This window comes from Pelobates fuscus, chromosome 2 (genome assembly GCF_036172605.1).
Source record: "Pelobates fuscus isolate aPelFus1 chromosome 2, aPelFus1.pri, whole genome shotgun sequence".
Lineage (NCBI taxonomy): Eukaryota > Metazoa > Chordata > Amphibia > Anura > Pelobatidae > Pelobates > Pelobates fuscus.
The window spans coordinates 313,067,712-313,086,133 of NC_086318.1; the positions used below are offsets into that span (position 1 = coordinate 313,067,712).

At 45.8% G+C, this 18,422-nt stretch overlaps 1 protein-coding gene across 1 annotated transcript in view; it reads left to right on the plus strand.

Moving 5' to 3' along the window:
• Window positions 1–18,422, plus strand: part of REV3L (REV3 like, DNA directed polymerase zeta catalytic subunit) — a 185,774-nt gene that overhangs the window by 74,521 nt on the left and 92,831 nt on the right. Inside the window, exon 2 of the mRNA XM_063443510.1 lies at window positions 17,332–17,524. Within this exon, the coding sequence (XP_063299580.1) occupies window positions 17,332–17,524 (193 nt within the window). The remainder of the gene's footprint in view (window positions 1–17,331; window positions 17,525–18,422) is intronic.

Sequence of the window (18,422 nt, forward strand, 5' to 3'; positions counted from 1 at the left end):
TCTGGGTACCTTATCCATCTATCTCTATAAGGGCATAAAGTGACACCAAATTAACTCCTAAAATCTTTCTACACCACCCAGAATCACTCTGCTGTCACCACTTGGGTATACCAGCACATCTTGCCAAAGGTACTTAAGTGATGTTTTGTTATACTTAATGGAACGCTATAGGGTCAGGAACACAAACATATTCCTGACCCTATAGTGTTAAAACCATCAATTAGGTGGCTTGCCCCCGTTCCCCTTAAAATGTAATAAAACTATTTCCAGGGCTGCGCGGGTCTGCTGTTGCTGGCCCCGCCTCTAAGCCACCTCCTAGCTGAAATAAAGACTCATGATTTCAGACAATTCAGTGCTTTCCCATAGGGAAAGCATTGGATTGGCTGAAATAATCAAGGAGGTGGGATGGGGCAGGGCCAAACACTAGCTTGGCCAATCATCAACTCCTCGTAGAGATGCATTGAATTATAGGAAAGCATTTGTTTGGCTGCGATCATCAATTCTGATACTCAGCCAAGGAGGCGGGCTGTGGAGCGGACCAAACACTGTGATTGCCAATCACCATCTCTTCATAGAAAAAGTTAAGAGTCTCCATATGAGGACTGGCCCCTGGAGGTGTCCCTAGGGGGCAATGTAAACACTTTGCATGAAAATGTCTGCAAGGAATGATTATACTCACCAGAACAACCACGTTAAGCTGTAGTTGTTCTGATGACGGTAAAAGGTTACTCTGTTTAAATGCTCTGTTAAGCACAATTCAATAGGTCCATCTCTAAATTAAACAAAAATTATTTTACCTGGAATCTCGTCTTCTGATATCAGCAAGTACCTTGCGCAGGCCAATCAAATGCTTCTCGTATAGAAATATTTTATGGTGCCGCTTCACTGGTTTAAGGTCTATGTGCACACCCTTAGCAAGCGAGGGGAGGAAAGTGGTGGACAGGAAAGGAGTGAGGGCGTGATGAAAATGAAGGAAAACGAATAGAGAGCCAGATGGATAAAATTAAAGCAAGAAAGGAGGGAGAATCTCATTATATGAGATACAGATGTAATTTTTGCACAAGATTAACATTGGGTTAAGTCACAAGTGCCAGGAGCTAGTCCCGGCACAAAATTGAAAATATCTCCGTATGTGCAGTGTTTCTGCTTGCTCATACAGACTTCTACCACCTAGAAAAAGCAAAAGTGCTCATGGTGTTTGGAGTAATCCTTTAATGGCAAATGCTGCTAATATATCAATCGCTTACACAATTAACAATCTTGTGTAATGTGAAATTGTTTTGCGATGGTGTTTAAAGTTTTAATGAGGTTCGGGTAGAAGACAGAGGCAAACTGTTTCTAGTAGTGTAGGGATTAGCCATCTGAGCCTGGACACTCTCCAGGTTTATTGTGTATCACCACGAATAAAAATTTGTTCCCAGTGAGAGGTGCTTCCAGCATTTCAGCTGTCTCCTGAGGAATATGTATCTGAATATACTTACCCAGATAATATATAGTTTGAGTTGATGTGGACAGGGTGGTTGACGATTGGGGTAAGGAGTAGAGGATAGCGCTATATGGATGCATAGCGATTTCTTTCATGTTCGGCAAGTGGCAAAGTAAATTTTTTAAAACGTGTAAGTTGGCAACCAGTGTATGTTTTGAAGTGTTGTCTTGTATATGAGTTTTTTGTGAAATTTTAATAAAATTCCAATGCAACAAATGAGTATTAAAGTATTTCATTGAAAAATGTATATCTGTATGGAATACTCTGAAAATGTATGAAAGTGGCTCTTTAACCTTTTAACAAATGGTAATTCACCTGTTCAGATTTCCAAGAACATAATTTTTCAAAGTTTCTTTTTATTTTCATTTTTTTTAAATTCTTTATTTTTGCTGTGCAAAAGAAAAATACAAACAGGCATGAGGTGCCCCAAAGGCAGTCCTCAGGCGTACATCTCGATTGACATTTGAGGCAAATGATTGACGTGCACAAATTTTATAGGATATACAAGTGTAGGTAGTTGTGTCTTCAAAGCTTAGGTAAGAGTGAGATGTGCACCTGTTATGCAAACATCTATTATTAAAAGCATGTCATGAAGAGCAGTCGAGTATGTGTAGTTTCTTTGAGTCTGGTGCAATCGGTGGAGTGAGTCAGTGTTTTAAGTTTGTCACCCCAGGCCATCAGAGACAAGAGCCCCCGTGTGTGCATAGCAACGAGTGGTCAAGGCTTGTGCTGTGTCGTGTGCCTGTGTAGGACCTCGTGTAGGCGTTTTGGTGCAAGCGTGACCCCCCAGGTTGTGTGCATGTGAGAAGAAATGTTTATTGCATGAGGGTTTGGCAGAGGTCGTCAGAAGCCAGCAATATCAGTCCTCGAGTGCTCAGTAACCCCAGCATAGCATGGGAGACGTAAACACTGTGGCGATGAAAGTGCGGATAGTGTCTCTGAGTGTCTCTTAGGCAGCCCATGACCGCTGGTGTCGGTAGATATGGCCTCAGGGTCTCGGTCGGGCATAGGGAAGTCCTTAAGATTGAGCCGGTAAGCTGCCGTAACCTGGGTATGCTCCGGGTGGTTGGTATGCAGGTGGTAGATAGTGCTCTGTCGTTCCATCTTGCAGTGACAGTTGCTTGCGTGAGTGGGGCAAGTCTGCCCATTGTCCCTGTGGGCTGCATCTCGTTGTGCTTCTTGTATGGGTTTTTCATTGTCTTGCTGTTTATCCTGCTGTGGCTGGTCTTGGGTTGCTGCCTAGCAAGAGGTGCTGGTTGGTAGGTTGTATAAGTGGCTGGGGGGGGACGCAGAGATTTGTCTAGGGCTTGGCCCCAAGGCTGTGAGTTGTGGTGCCTCTATTCGCTGTGCATCACCCCCCCCCCCTCCTCCCATCTGCCACTTGGGGTAGGTGTCTCTCGAAGGCCACTCACTGCTTACTCACTGTTAGGTGCCTGGCATGTCTGTCCGGCAGGGATCAGTGGTCTGCGTCAGGCTCCGCGAGTCGACACCCTCACACACTGCTTCCGCCATCTTAGATTCAGGCTTTGGGACCTCTCCGCCGCCGGGTACAGCATGGTCTCCGGGTGCGGCCCTGGGGTGGGGGCCGGGATCACCCCCCCCTCCCCCGGCCCATAGTGGGGGGGGACCGGGTCCGCGCCAGTGCAGCGTGTCTGTCGGGCACCGGAAAGCGGGATAGCGGAGTGGCGGCCGTCCACTCCACTCACCGCCAAGAAAGCTCCTGTCCGTTGTGGCTGAGATCTCCCCTCCGGGGGACTAAAACTCAGGGAGCAAGCCTCTCCCTGGTTCCGGCAGCCCTCTTCCATCGAGGGTCGCAGTGATGGGTAAGGTAGGTGGGTAAAATCTAATTGGCAGGCTCATAGGGTCTTTGATTGCGGGAGCTGATCTTCCCTGCGACCGCTCTGCTCGGCGGCCCGGCCCCGCCCTCTCCAAAGTTTCTTTTTATTTTAAGTGTTAAACTGTTTCATTATATTTCTAACATAAAGTTGTCTCTGTCCAAACTAAATGCACTGCAATTAATTTTGCATACAGAATTGTTTTTCCTGCCGATGTCTAATTCCAGCATTGAAAATAAATTATCCTAGACTGTAAGTAGTTTATTGATCCACCATGCCAAGATTGACTTTGCAAACCGCTGGAACATTCTGTTTCTAGAACTTAAAACTGATAAACAGATTGTGATTAATAAATATTATAGCTAAGAATTGATGTACTGTCTACCACCCTATTGAATGCCAAATATACATTTCTATTGCATTTTGAGTTTTTTTCTGGGCATCAAAACAACCTTAGTTTAATGAAGCAGTTTTGCTGTATAGATTATGCACCTGCAGTCTCATGGCTCAATTCTCTTCCATTTAGGCAAAGTTAAATCACTTTGTTTATGCATCCATAGTCACACCTCCCTGCATGTGACTTACACCACCTTTCTAAACACTTCCTTTAACCCCTTAAGGACACATGACATGTGTGACATGTCATGATTCCCTTTTATTCCAGACGTTTGGTCCTTAAGGGGTTAAAGAGAAAGCTAATGCCTAAATTTCATTTATTGCACATTCTGTTTAATTTAGAACTTCTTATCTTCTGCTTTAATAGCCTCCTAGATCCTGCTGGAGCTGCCTTTATATGATTAAATTCAATCACCAATCTCCTATGTACTATGCACCTAGAATTCACAGCAATTTTTAATATATGTATTTCTGTATATCTTTATGCCAATATTTTAAGTTTCAAAGAGAAGAAAATGTGTAAAAAGATACTGTAGCGGATTGGTACCGGGCTGTCCCACGACATGTATGAGAATAAGTGTATTTGGTCATATGGCTGGTTTAATGTGTATGTACATGTATAGAAAGCATGGTATCCGGGTATAATGACAGTTAAATGTATGTAAAGAATTGTATTCCTCTAGTTGTTCGGTAGAATCATTCAAATAAAACAAGGGAATGAAACTACCGAACAACCAGACCACCCAGGAATGAGTGTGCCTCCAATTACCGTTTGCAACAATGTTGCAAACAGGTAATTGGCAATCAGTGCAGTGTGGTCTTTGTCCTCTGGGTGGCCGCCATTCGGGAAACAAACACGTGGCGGCGGCCATCTTAAACTACCGAACAGCGGTGTTTTGCCGTCGAGTGTCTGGAACTAAAATCGGACACTTGACTAGGCAAACACCGCTGAGACCTCCATACTTCCAGAAATTCGTATGGAAACTACCGAATGACCCGCCGTTCGGTAGAAAGAGCCCCATAAACAAGGGAATTCATTCAAACCCTCTCCAGGCTCTATAACACAGGCAATTCGCCTGTTTTCATTCCCTTGTTTGTGACCGACCGCAGGGCCAAAATGCATGGAACTGTTTTCGGATACTTTACCCATGCGGTCGGTCAAATCTTTGGAACCCCATATCTCACGAACCATTCATCCGAATGGGCTAATTTTTAAGTATGTTGGTCCCCCAGAATAGAGCTATCTGGGGATGTTGGATTTGTGGATGTACCCCAAGTATTTAGGGTACATCCAAAACTCGGGGAAAACTGTGTACACAATAAGGGGATTATGATGCTAGAGGAGGGGAGGAGATCTGTGGGAGGTTACTACTTAGAGATTGGATAATGTCTTAAGTGATAGAACCTCCTCCCTTGCATGGGAGAGGGCTTTATAAGGAACTGTGGAATAAAGCTTGTGAGACTACTCCTGAAACTGTGTGTCGTCCAGTTATTGGGATTGCGATGGGGATACTGCTGTATTACTTTACCTGCTGGAAACCTTGCCTGTGGACTTAACATCACCTTGTTCCTGAGCCTCACTGGAATCTCTAGTGGAGAATAGCTGTGCAAGATCGGCTCTCCGCTACATTGGTTGGCAGCGCTGGGATCCAAACTCACAGAGGAACAAGCGTAAATGGAGTACGGATGGAGATTGATTTTTCTGCGCTAAAACGCTCCACGCTAAAGGACCTCCTAGAGGCAAGGGGTATACAAGCCAGCAATAAGGAGAAAGCAGTACTTGTTACAGAACTCATGGCAGAGTACAGAATGGAGGGCGATTCAGTTCCGGCACAGAGGGAGCCGGGAGGAACACCACAAGGATCGGAATTCCAGAGGCAGGTTCAGTTCAGGCTATCCTTTTATGGGGAAAACCCCCCAACAGAAATTGTTACCAGGACAATGGCCGAGGTACAAGAATTCATCCTAAGGACACAGGCACCAGAACAAAGCTCTGCAATTAATGTGCCACAGGAAGGTAAGCCTAAAATACCATACCAGGCTTTTAAAACATATGTGGAGGCAGAGGAAGATATAGACGCTTTCCTGCAAGACTTTGAAAGACTGTGTGCACTGCATAAAATTAACGCAGAGGACTGGGTACCTATTTTGGCCGGAAGGTTAACCGGGAGGGCAGCAGAGGCATATCGGACTGTACCTAATGACGAAATAAGGAATTACAGTAAAGTGAAAGAAATTATACTCGCCAGGTATGCTATAACACCCGAGGCATACCGGCGGAGGTTCCGGGATCTAAAGAAAACAGAGAAGGACTCGCACGCAGAGTGGGCATGCCGATTACAGGGGGCAGCGCTCGGGTGGGTGCAAGCTAGCAAGGCACGTTCTATGGAGGATGTAATACAAATGTTGCTGATGGAGCAGTTCTATGAGGGAGTAACCAATGAGGTCCAGGAATGGGTAAGGGACAGAAACCCTACTTCCCTTACCGAGGCGGCTAGGAAAGCGGATGACTACCTGGATGCACGCAGGTCACAAAAACCTGCAGCTCCAAAAGCAACCTTTAAAACATTCGGGGGAAACAACTACACCCCAGCTCCACCGAGACCGCTACCACCACCTCCACCACCCGCTGCACAGCCCCGGTTCCGACAACCCACCGCTGGCCCCTGTCATCACTGCCAGAAGTGGGGACATTATAAAAGGGAATGCCCACAGCTACGGGACCGTTCCACCTGGATTCGTCCAGGCCCACCTCCACCCAGGGCGGCCGCAGCCCACCACTACCAGGACCTAGTCACCACCCCATATGGTTCCGCAGTCCCCATTACTACTGTGGAACAATGGGAGGTACTGCACGAGGCAGATCCGGTCCAGGCCAATGTGGATAATCTACGGCACCATCGACAGACGGTATATCTGAATGGTACAGCAGTCCGGGGATTACGAGATTCGGGAGCCACCATCACTTTGGTACAGAGCCACCTGATTTCAGATCAGGCAAAACTGAACAAAACTGTTGCCGTCCGGGTAGCTGGGGGAGCAGTGTACCGGCTACCTACAGCAAGGGTACATTTACATTGGGGAGCGGGGGCAGGGGAAGTGGAGGTGGGGTTGATGCCACATTTACCGGCGGAGGTTTTATTGGGGAACGATCTGGGGAGGCTCACTTCTGCTTTTGAGCCCCAGTCACCCACCACAGGAGAGGTCAACCCTGTAGTCACCCGACAACAGGCCCGCACCCAGGACCACAACACACTGCCGGAGGTCCAGGTAAGCAACCCTACCCCCCCTCTAGAATGTGTCCCCTGGGCTCCACCTAATGAATTTGTAGCTGAAGTCGCAACAGACCCCACGCTTCAGGTGTATAGGGACAAGGTTGGCACGGGTTCCCCCGGGGCGGAGGGAGAGAAGTTTATCTGGGATAAACAACTTTTATACAGGGAAACAACCAAACAGATTACGGGGTTAGACCCGATAGCGAGGAGACAATTAGTGGTACCACAGCGGTACCGGGCTGAATTACTCCGGATAGCGCATGATATTCCGCTATCCGGACATCTAGGGGTTAGTCGCACCAGGTACAGACTAACCCAGAGTTTCTTCTGGCCAGGGATTAGCCAGGAAGTACGCAGATATTGCACGACTTGCGATACCTGCCAGAGAGTGGGAAAAAGGGGGGATCGCAGGAAGGCTAAACTTCACCCCTTACCCATAATAGAGGAACCTTTTAGCCGAATAGCGGTGGATCTGATAGGCCCCCTCAATAAAGTTAGCCCGTCAGGAAAACGGTATATTTTAACGGTCGTAGATTATGCCACCAGGTATCCAGAGGCAGTGGCTCTGACCAACATCCACGCTGAGACGGTCGCGGATGCCCTCATGCGGATATTCTCCCGGATGGGATTACCCAGGGAGATTATCTCGGATCAGGGTACCCAGTTTACCGCAGAATTCACCCAACACCTCTGGAGGATCTGTGGCATTAAGCCTATTATCAGCGCCCCTTACCACCCCCAGACGAACGGGCTCTGCGAACGATTCAATGGTACCTTGAAGCAGATGCTCCGAACCTTCGCAGAGACCCACAAGGACTGGGAACGATTCCTGCCGCACCTCCTATTTGCATACCGGGAGGTGCCGCAGGAATCCACAGGGTTCTCCCCGTTTGAATTATTGTTTGGAAGGAGGGTCCGAGGCCCATTGGATCTTATTAGAGAGCATTGGGAGGGAGACCGGAGCACAGATGGCACTCCCATCCTACCATATGTGTTGGCCTTTCGGGACCGCCTAGAAGCGTTGACCAAGACGGTACGGGAAAACCTTCAGGAGGCCCAGACCCGCCAGCGTACATGGTATGATCGGGGAGCCAGGGACCGTAGCTTTCAGGTCGGGCAGAAGGTACTAATTTTAAAACCTGTCCGACATGATAAGTTACAGGCCGCCTGGCAGGGCCCATATAAGGTGGTGGAGCAAAGATGCGATACCACCTATATTATCGGCCCCTGCACAGGGACTGGGGGGCGACGCATGCTCCATGTGAACATGCTGAAGCCCTACCACGAGCGTACTGAGGAGGTAACCGCCATCTGTGCCCCTAACACGGAAGAGTTTGACAGCTTACCCCTCCCCGATTTGCTGGGGGATGGGCAGCTGTCCGGAGATTTAGGGGAGGTTACGCTGGGAGATCGGCTGAGCCCACAGGAGCGGATCGAGGTACAGCAACTATTGGAAGAGAAACGCGACACGTTCTCTAATGTACCTGGATACACGCCTCTGGCAACTCACCGGGTCGAGACCCCAGGGCAACTACCCATGCGCCAGACGCCATACCGCATTCCAGAAGCGGTACGGGCAAACATGCGTAAGGAGATCGACGAAATGCTCCAACTGGGGGTGATTGAACCCTCAGACAGTCCTTGGGCATCTCCTGTAGTCCTCGTACCAAAGCGAGACGGTACGACCCGCTTCTGCGTGGACTATAGGAGATTGAACGAGAAGACTGTATCTGACGCCTATCCGATGCCCCGGATAGACGAGTTACTGGACAGAATGGCCAGGGGCCAATACCTCACCACTATTGACTTGTGTAAAGGGTATTGGCAAATCCCCCTGGCCCCAGACGCCATCCCGAAGTCGGCCTTTGTCACCCCATTTGGCTTGTACCAGTTTAAGGTCATGCCATTTGGGATGAAAAACGCCCCAGCCACCTTCCAAAGGATGGTGGATCGACTCCTAGATGGATTCCAGGACTATACATGTGCCTACCTGGACGATATTGCTATTTTTAGCAATACGTGGCAGGAACACTTAGCTCACATCGGAGCTGTACTAGATAGGATAAGGGAAGCAGGTCTGACCTTGAAGCCGGCCAAGTGTAGTATCGGCATGGCTGAGGTACAATACCTGGGACATAGAGTAGGGTGCGGTAAACAAAAACCCGAACCCGCCAAAGTAGAGGCTGTAGCCCAGTGGCCCACCCCTAGGACTAAGACCCAGGTTTTAGCGTTTCTAGGGACAGCAGGGTATTACCGGAAGTTTGTTCCCAATTATAGCGCCCTGGCCAAACCCCTCACTGACCTGACCCGTAAGAACCTTCCCCGCCAAGTAAACTGGACCCCGGAGTGTGAGCAGGCATTCCAACAATTGAAAAATGCACTGATAAATGCCCCTGTCTTGGCAGCTCCCAATCCAACTAAACGTTTTCTTGTTCACACAGACGCTTCTATGTTTGGATTGGGGGCAGTACTGAGTCAAGTCGGGGCCGATGGCGGGGAACATCCAGTGGCTTACATCAGTCGCAAACTGTTACCTCGAGAAGTAAGCTACGCCGCCATCGAAAAGGAATGCCTGGCTGTGGTGTGGGCCCTAAAGAAGCTACAACCCTATTTATATGGACAGCCCTTTTCCTTGCTCACGGATCACAACCCGTTAGTCTGGCTGAACCGGGTGGCTGGGGACAACGCCAGGCTGCTGCGCTGGAGTTTGGCGCTACAGCCTTTTGACTTTAATATCCAGTACCGGCCGGGTAAGCAGAATGGAAATGCTGACGGGTTGTCAAGACAAACTGACTTAGAGAAATGATCCGTGAGCCCCCGGACATCCCCAAGCCGATCCGTGTTGGATCAGACTGTGTATGCCGGCTTGTGGGCAAGGGGGAGCAGTGTAGCGGATTGGTACCGGGCTGTCCCACGACATGTATGAGAATAAGTGTATTTGGTCATATGGCTGGTTTAATGTGTATGTACATGTATAGAAAGCATGGTATCCGGGTATAATGACAGTTAAATGTATGTAAAGAATTGTATTCCTCTAGTTGTTCGGTAGAATCATTCAAATAAAACAAGGGAATGAAACTACCGAACAACCAGACCACCCAGGAATGAGTGTGCCTCCAATTACCGTTTGCAACAATGTTGCAAACAGGTAATTGGCAATCAGTGCAGTGTGGTCTTTGTCCTCTGGGTGGCCGCCATTCGGGAAACAAACACGTGGCGGCGGCCATCTTAAACTACCGAACAGCGGTGTTTTGCCGTCGAGTGTCTGGAACTAAAATCGGACACTTGACTAGGCAAACACCGCTGAGACCTCCATACTTCCAGAAATTCGTATGGAAACTACCGAATGACCCGCCGTTCGGTAGAAAGAGCCCCATAAACAAGGGAATTCATTCAAACCCTCTCCAGGCTCTATAACACAGGCAATTCGCCTGTTTTCATTCCCTTGTTTGTGACCGACCGCAGGGCCAAAATGCATGGAACTGTTTTCGGATACTTTACCCATGCGGTCGGTCAAATCTTTGGAACCCCATATCTCACGAACCATTCATCCGAATGGGCTAATTTTTAAGTATGTTGGTCCCCCAGAATAGAGCTATCTGGGGATGTTGGATTTGTGGATGTACCCCAAGTATTTAGGGTACATCCAAAACTCGGGGAAAACTGTGTACACAATAAGGGGATTATGATGCTAGAGGAGGGGAGGAGATCTGTGGGAGGTTACTACTTAGAGATTGGATAATGTCTTAAGTGATAGAACCTCCTCCCTTGCATGGGAGAGGGCTTTATAAGGAACTGTGGAATAAAGCTTGTGAGACTACTCCTGAAACTGTGTGTCGTCCAGTTATTGGGATTGCGATGGGGATACTGCTGTATTACTTTACCTGCTGGAAACCTTGCCTGTGGACTTAACATCACCTTGTTCCTGAGCCTCACTGGAATCTCTAGTGGAGAATAGCTGTGCAAGATCGGCTCTCCGCTACAGATACAGAGTAAGCTCGCAGGCCTCTCAACATGAGAAATAGGTTGCAGTTCAATATGCATACTTGACACGAAACCTGACATGTATATATTTCCAGGATCAGCTGTTGCGTAAGACTGCTTAAGTACTATTAGATGTAATTACGTAGTTTTCCAGAGAGAAGGATAGTATAAGTAAGAATAGGATGGGTTCACAGGCCGCTCAACAGGGAAGTTAATGTGCAGTTCTATGCATACATTTGCTTCAGCATATGCCATTGATCCGTTACCATTGTCTGTTGTCTTAAATTTTTTACCGTTGGTTATTAGCATTGTTGAATACGCGTGGGGCCTATGATTAGCTACCGGGCATTTGTATTAGGATTGCCTGAGTTCTCGGGGCTCTATAACCCCTCCTGAGCTTCATCTGCCCAGTATCGAATGATCAATGTTTTCAGTGTGGAAAAAAGAACCCGGACCGCACCAAGAACTAAGAGAAGTTAGAGTGATAGAAAGGGCCAGGAGCAGAGTGGAGATAAAGAGAGTAGAGAGAGTGAGCTTGTAGAGAAGAGCGGGTATGAGGTCAAACATGTCCCTCACCTCCCTCAGATCCAGGTGGGGCTTAGCTACCAGGTGTTCCCCGTGAGATAAGACTTGAGCTTATGTGACCAGTGTATAAGAGAGTACTTTTTGCCACCCTCATCAGGTCCAGAAGATTTTCATCTACGTGCGTGTGTGGGAGAGAGTAAGTGAGGTGTAAGGAAGTAGACAGAGTAAAATAGGGGTGGAGGAACCCTAAAGGAAACCCCGAAGCCTCCTTCCTTGAAAGGAGAGGGACTCGTGCTATGACGAGAATCACCAGGGGGTTGCTCCGGTAACCAGACCAAGATGCGAACATCCCCAGAACTCCGCCGTAAGGATCTGTGTACAAGTATGGTTTGAGGACCATAGCCCAGGCCCCGCCCAAGAGTGGTTCAAGAAGTGTGGCTTGTGTCAATTCCGCACAACCAGTATCCCATCATTCCGTGTCCCACAGTTTTGGTAATACCACTGATTATGACCAAACAGGTATAATTAGTATATCAACATTGCAAAAGGAAAACAAACATAACTGGAAACCAGTTATCCCCAGTCCCCTCCACCGTTCCTTGCGCCCCACTTCTGAAGCCTCATTTACACTCACACATGTTCATCCTCACCCCCTGGTCTGTAGCCTGCCTTTACAATAGCCACCTTTGTTATGTCAACCCATTTTACCCCATAATAAGTAACTGATGAATCCCGGAGGAAGCTAGCAAAGCCACAGTGGTGGTGTGATGGCTAGAGAGTTCATAAGCACGTTGTCGTTGCCGTGGACAGGGGTATCTGTCCTCCCCAAAATCCCCTCCCCTCCCACCAAACTAAGGTGACCATATCAACCATATTGTATCCTGCAGAAGCGTGATTAGGGTCCCTAGGAGGTGCGAGGAGTCACAGTTGTCAGAGGCCGGATCCCGTAGTTCTCCCTTGTGATAGGCAAACAGGTACCTCCTGATATCCCCACCCAAATCCAGAGCATAAGAAAGAACCTTCCAACTATCCCCTCCCGCTCCCCCACAAAAAAGAAAAAACCCAGAGAAGGCCCAGCTCCTGTGTCAGCAAGGTAGCGTAAATCCCAATGCCGGTTAGGGTTGGCGGCGGAGCTTAACATCATGTGGGTGACTAAGGATAAGAACTTCAAGAATCCCCAGCAAGGATTGTCCCACAGGCCCCTACTCACTACTCCGCATCCTCGGGATCAATGGGGCACCTAGCCCGACGTGGATCTTCCGCCGCCTCGTCGGGGCACCCGCTGTGGTCAGGGTCTCGCCCCCAAGGGCCCCAGAACCCAATTGGTGACTGTGGTAGGTCCAGCTCTTTAAGAAATTGAGGTGCCTCTTCGGGCCACTGGACAGAGGCCCAGCCATTTTGATGTCTTGCTAGCAGAACAAAGGGGAAACCCCATTTATACTTTGTAATGCGTTCTCTTAATGCCGAGGTCACCAGCCTCAGCGCTCGTCTGGCTTCCAGCGTGATAGGTCATTGTATAGCAAGACTTGGGCCCCGCGGTAGGTCCATGTAGGTCTGTTACGGGCTTTCCGCATAATGGCCTCTATAACCCGGAAAGGAGTGGAGGCAGCAGATAAAGGCTCTTGGGCCCTCTTTTAAAGTAAGTGGCCGCAAGGCCATATGGGCCCTCTCATATTTGAAGCGTTGAGGGGCTTCGTCTTGCAAGATTAACTGAAAGAGGCCATTGAGAATCTCTTACACATTGTCCTCCCCTTCAGCCTCCCGTATCCCACGGACCCGTTTGTTGCATCTGGCCCCTTATTATCCAAGTACTCCATATTCCTTCTCAGGGTCAGAAACATCTCGCCTTGTCGGACCAGAGCAGCGTCCCGTCGCCACTTGCCTTGTGGACTGGACTTCGTGCGAACGTTCCAATTATTGGATGTGGCCCTCCTGTGCTGTGACCTCCGTCCGGATACCTGCCATCTTCACCCACAAGGTATCTTGAATCGTTGTAGTAAGGGTTAGCAGGTCAGCCTTAGTAGCCATCGAGGTTGCCATATTCCAGAATTCCTGTCCAATCCGCTCCAGCGCGGAGGTTTCTGATCCCTTGAGGGAGGCTGGGGATATTGGTGCCTCCAACTTCATCGCTTGCACCGGGCTGAGACTGTAAAAAGCCGTCCATGGGGCCGGTATGCTGCCCCGCTTGTGAGCCCCTAGGGGTCTGGGGGGGGATCCGTGCGTCCGTGATGTCCTGTTAGCGGCGTTTTAGATGCTTATTTTGGGACCGGTGGAGCAGAGCTCTTATTTTATGCATTCACTAAATTTTCAATTTAGTGAACAACTCAGATAGTTTTTTTTTTTTTTAGTAAAGTAGAAGTCATTTAGTGTTAACAAATGGAGATTTAGTATCCGATATTACTATAGGTGAAAGCTTAGGATTTAGTGATCACCAGTCAGTGTGGTTTAATATAAGAAAAGTGACCGAGTCACACCACACAAAGACAAAAGTTTTAGATTTTAGAAAACCAGACTTTTCTAAAATTAGAATATGCGTAAATGAGTCATTATCAGACTGGACCAGTTTAAATAGTCGAGGAGAAATGGGATTATTTAAAAGTTGCACTACTGAAAGCAACAGAAAATTACACTAGGCTTGTCAGGAAGCGCAGAAAAATTAAGAAAACACTATGGTACTCCGCAGAAGTGGCCAAAATAGTAAATAAAAAAAAGTTAGCATTTAGTAATTCTAAAAAAAAACAAAAAAAACAGAGTGAGGAAGATAAACAGATCTATAAGATTAGGCCACCAAAGCACACACGAGAGAATAGCACAGTCAGTAAAAAAAAGGGGATAAAACATTTTTTAGATACATAAATGAGAAAAGGAAAGTAAAACAAGGATTAGTTAGATTAAAAACAAAAGAAGGTATGTAGAAGAGGTTAAAGGTCTAGCTGACTGCCTCAATTAATATTTTTGTTCAGTATTTACAGATGAAAATGAAGGAGAGGGACTTCAGTTAAAGGACCACTATAGTGCCAGGAAAACATACTAGTTTTCCTGGCACTATAGTGCCCTGAGGTTGCCCCCACCCTCAGGATCCCCCTCCCGGCTCTGGAAAGGGGTAAAACTTACCTTTTTCCAGCGCAGGGCGGGGAGCTCTCTGCCTCCGATCCTCCTCCGTTCCGCCCTGTCGGCTGAATGCGCACGCGCGGCAAGAGCTGCGCGCGCATTCAGCTGGTCGCATAGGAAAACATTTATCAATGCTTTCCTATGGACGCTTGTGTGCTCTCACTGTGATTTTCACAGTGAGAATCACGCAAGCGCCTCTAGCGGCTGTCAATGAGACAGCCACTAGAGGATTTGGGGGAAGGCTTTACCCATTTATAAACATAGCAGTTTCTCTGAAACTGCTATGTTTATAAAAAAAAAAATGGGTTAACCCTAGCTGGATCTGGCACCCAGACCACTTCATTAAGCTGAAGTGGTCTGGGTGCCTAGAGTGGTCCTTTAAGAAAAAGGACAAATGGGTCATTTGTTACATGAGTTTACAGAGGAAGAGGTTCTATTTCAACTGTCAAAAGTAAAGACAAATAAGTCGATGGGGCCTGATGGGATACACCCAAAGTTATTAAAAGAACTTAGTGGTGGACTAGCAAAACCATTTATGGATTTATTTAACCAATAATTAATAGGAGTAGTCCCAGAAGATTGGAAATTAGCAAATGTTGTTCCCACTCACAAGAAAGGTAGTAGAGAGGAGTTGGGCAAATATAGGCCAGTAAGCCTTACTTCAGTAGTGGGGAAAGTAATGGAAATCATGTTAAATGACAGAATTGTTGAACCTCTAAAATCACATGGATTTCAAGATCAGAGACAACATGGGTTTACTTCAGGGAGATCATGCCAAATTAATCTTATTGATTTTTTTGATTGGGTAACTAAAACAACAGATCAGGGTGGTGCAGTAGACATTGCTTACCTAGATTTCAGTAAGGCTTTTGACACTGTTCCACGTAGAAGGCTCATCAATAAACCGCAACCTTTGAGTTTGGATTCCAATATTGTTGAATGGGTAAGGCAGTGGCTGAGTGACAGGCAACAGAGGGTTGTAGTCAATGGAGTATATTCAAAGCTTGGGCTTGTCACCAATGGGGTACCTCAGGGATCTGTACTTGGACCCATTCTCTTTAATATTTTTATTAGTGATATTGTAGAAGGTCTTGATGGTAAGGTGTGTCTTTTTGCGGATGATACTAAGATATGTAACAGGGTTGATGTTCCAGGAGGGATAAGCCAAATGGCAAATGATTTAGGTAAATTCGAAAAATGGTCAGAGCTGTGGCAACTGACATTTAATGTGGATAAGTGCGAGATAATGTATCTTGGTCGTAGAAACTCAAGGGCAGAGTACAGAATATTTGATAGCCTACTAACCTCAACATCTGAGGAAAGAGATTTAGGGGTAATTATTTCAGATGACTTAAAGGTAGGAAGACAATGTAATAGAGCAGCAGGAAATGCTAGCAGAATGCTTGGCTGTATAGGGAGAGGCATTAGCATTAGAAAGAGAGAAGTGCTCATGCCATTTTACAGAACACTGACCTCACTTGGAGTATTGTACGTAGTACTGGAGACCGTATCTTCAGAAGGATATTGATACCTTAGAGAGCGTTCAGAGAAGGGCTACTAAACTGGTTTATGGGTTGCAGGATAAAACTTAAAAGGAAAGGTTAAAGTATCTTAACATGAATAGCTTGGAGGAAAGATGAGACATGCTGAATATGATAGAAACATTTAAATACATAAAGGGAATGAACACAGTAAAGAAGCTATATGTAAAAGAAGAAAAACCACCGCAACAAAAGGACAGTCTTAACCCCTTGAGGACACATGACGGAAATATTCCGTCATGATTCCCTTTTATTCAAGAAGTTGTGTCCTTAAGGGGTTAAATTAGAGGGGCAAGCTGTAGTGGTAGAGGTTAACACAGTGAAGGAGTTTAAGCATGCGTGGGATAGGCATAAGGCTATCCTAGATATAAGATAAGGCCAAGGCCAGGGACTATGAAAGTATTTAGAAAATTGAGCAGACTAGATGGGCCAAATGGTTCTCATCTGCCGTCACATTCTATGTTTCTATGTTTACTTATCTCCTCTACTCCACTCATCCTCAGTAAGTGCTTGAAACGAGTTCAAAGTGTGGTGGAGGAATGTATACAAAGTGCTTTGCTTTCCAACAGTTATTTCTGTCAAGGTGGGAAATTACATTTCTACTTAAAATTAAATTGTAAAAAAAAAAGTTTTTATCAATTTTTTTTTTTCTGGTGAGGTCATCAATTCTCACAACTTTTGTCTAGCCAACTGCTTTTCATTGAGCAATATTGAGGATACATGGCACATGGTAGGCAATTCCTGCGATTCACTAGTCCAGTGCTTTTCGTAGAGAATGTGTTGTCCTTTGTAAATCATAGGAGGAAGTTCCTCTAGTGTCTGACAGCCACTAAATGCATGTTATTGGAAAAATGTAAACATTGCTTTTTCTCACTGCATTGTTGTACGTTGTCCAAGAAAAGGGTCTGGTCAGTATCTATGCAACATTACGCTACATTATACTGTTTTTGTTGTTTTGGTCCTTAGTGTCAGTTATTTGGTACTGAATAAATTCCACATGACTTATTTCATAGCCGTTACAATCGTTGTCTTGGGCTTTCACACTTCGTATTGATATGCTTGCTAAGTTGTGACTTTTAGTTACTTTATAATGTACTGGAGCAAATGATAAATAATTTTCAATCCAATCACCTTTTTTTTTTTTATACATTGACTAAAGATTTGTTTCTCATTTTTAGGTCAGAAGACATGCCTCCATCTTCATGGTGTTTTTCCATACCTGTATGTGCCGTATGATGGATACCGGCAGCAGAATCCAGAACGTTACCTTCGCCAAGTAGCATTTAGCATTGACAGAGCACTTAATGTGGCTTTAGGCAATCCATCATCCAATGTACAGCATGTTTTCAAGATCACACTGGTATCTGGAATGTAAGTATATATGTGGAATTTCTAGATATTTCCAATTCCCATTATAAAGAATAATTGAATTGCTCTCGATAGAAAATAAATATATAAACAAATATATAGTTTCTTGAAACTTCTCTCTAGGAAGTTATTGGTAATTTTAGTTGCACATCATATAACTCACAGCACTAGATTGGCATGGTTTTGCGTAACGATTATCTATGATCATATAACAATGTTTTCATTTAAAAGCATTACTTTTCATAAGGTACAAAGGAGACATTTAAAAAAAATGGCTCTACTTGACTCATCAGCAAATATTAAGAGAAATATGCTTGAGTCCTTGAAAGGAATTAAATTGCAATGCTGCTTTCCTTCTGATATTTGTATTATAATATATTGTATTTAAAAGAACTGTCGATGGCTGCATGCCTTTTTTGCTTGTTTCTTGCTCCCCAGTGACCTTGGGACATTTGGTTCTTCAGAGCATGCGAGGAGAATAACATATATTTTTATTAAAAAAATGTAAATTTATTTTATAAAATCTAATGTTTTAGAAGATTTTATTTGTACCGAGATATTACATAATTGCCATATTATTAATGCAACACTGCAAAGTTATGTAGTAAACATAGTGACTTTAAAGGTTACAGACATTAAAGGAACACTATAGTCACCTAAATTACTTTAGCTAAATAAAGCAGTTTTAGTGTATAGATCATTCACCTGCAATTTCACTGCTCAATTCACTGTCATTTAGGAGTTAAATCACTTTGTTTCTGTTCATGCAGCCCTAGCCACACCTCCCCTGGCTATGATTGACAGAGCCTGCATGAAAAAAAACAAACTGGTTTCACTTTCAAACAGATGTTATTTACCTTAAATAATTGTATCTCAATCTCTAAATTGAACTTTAATCACA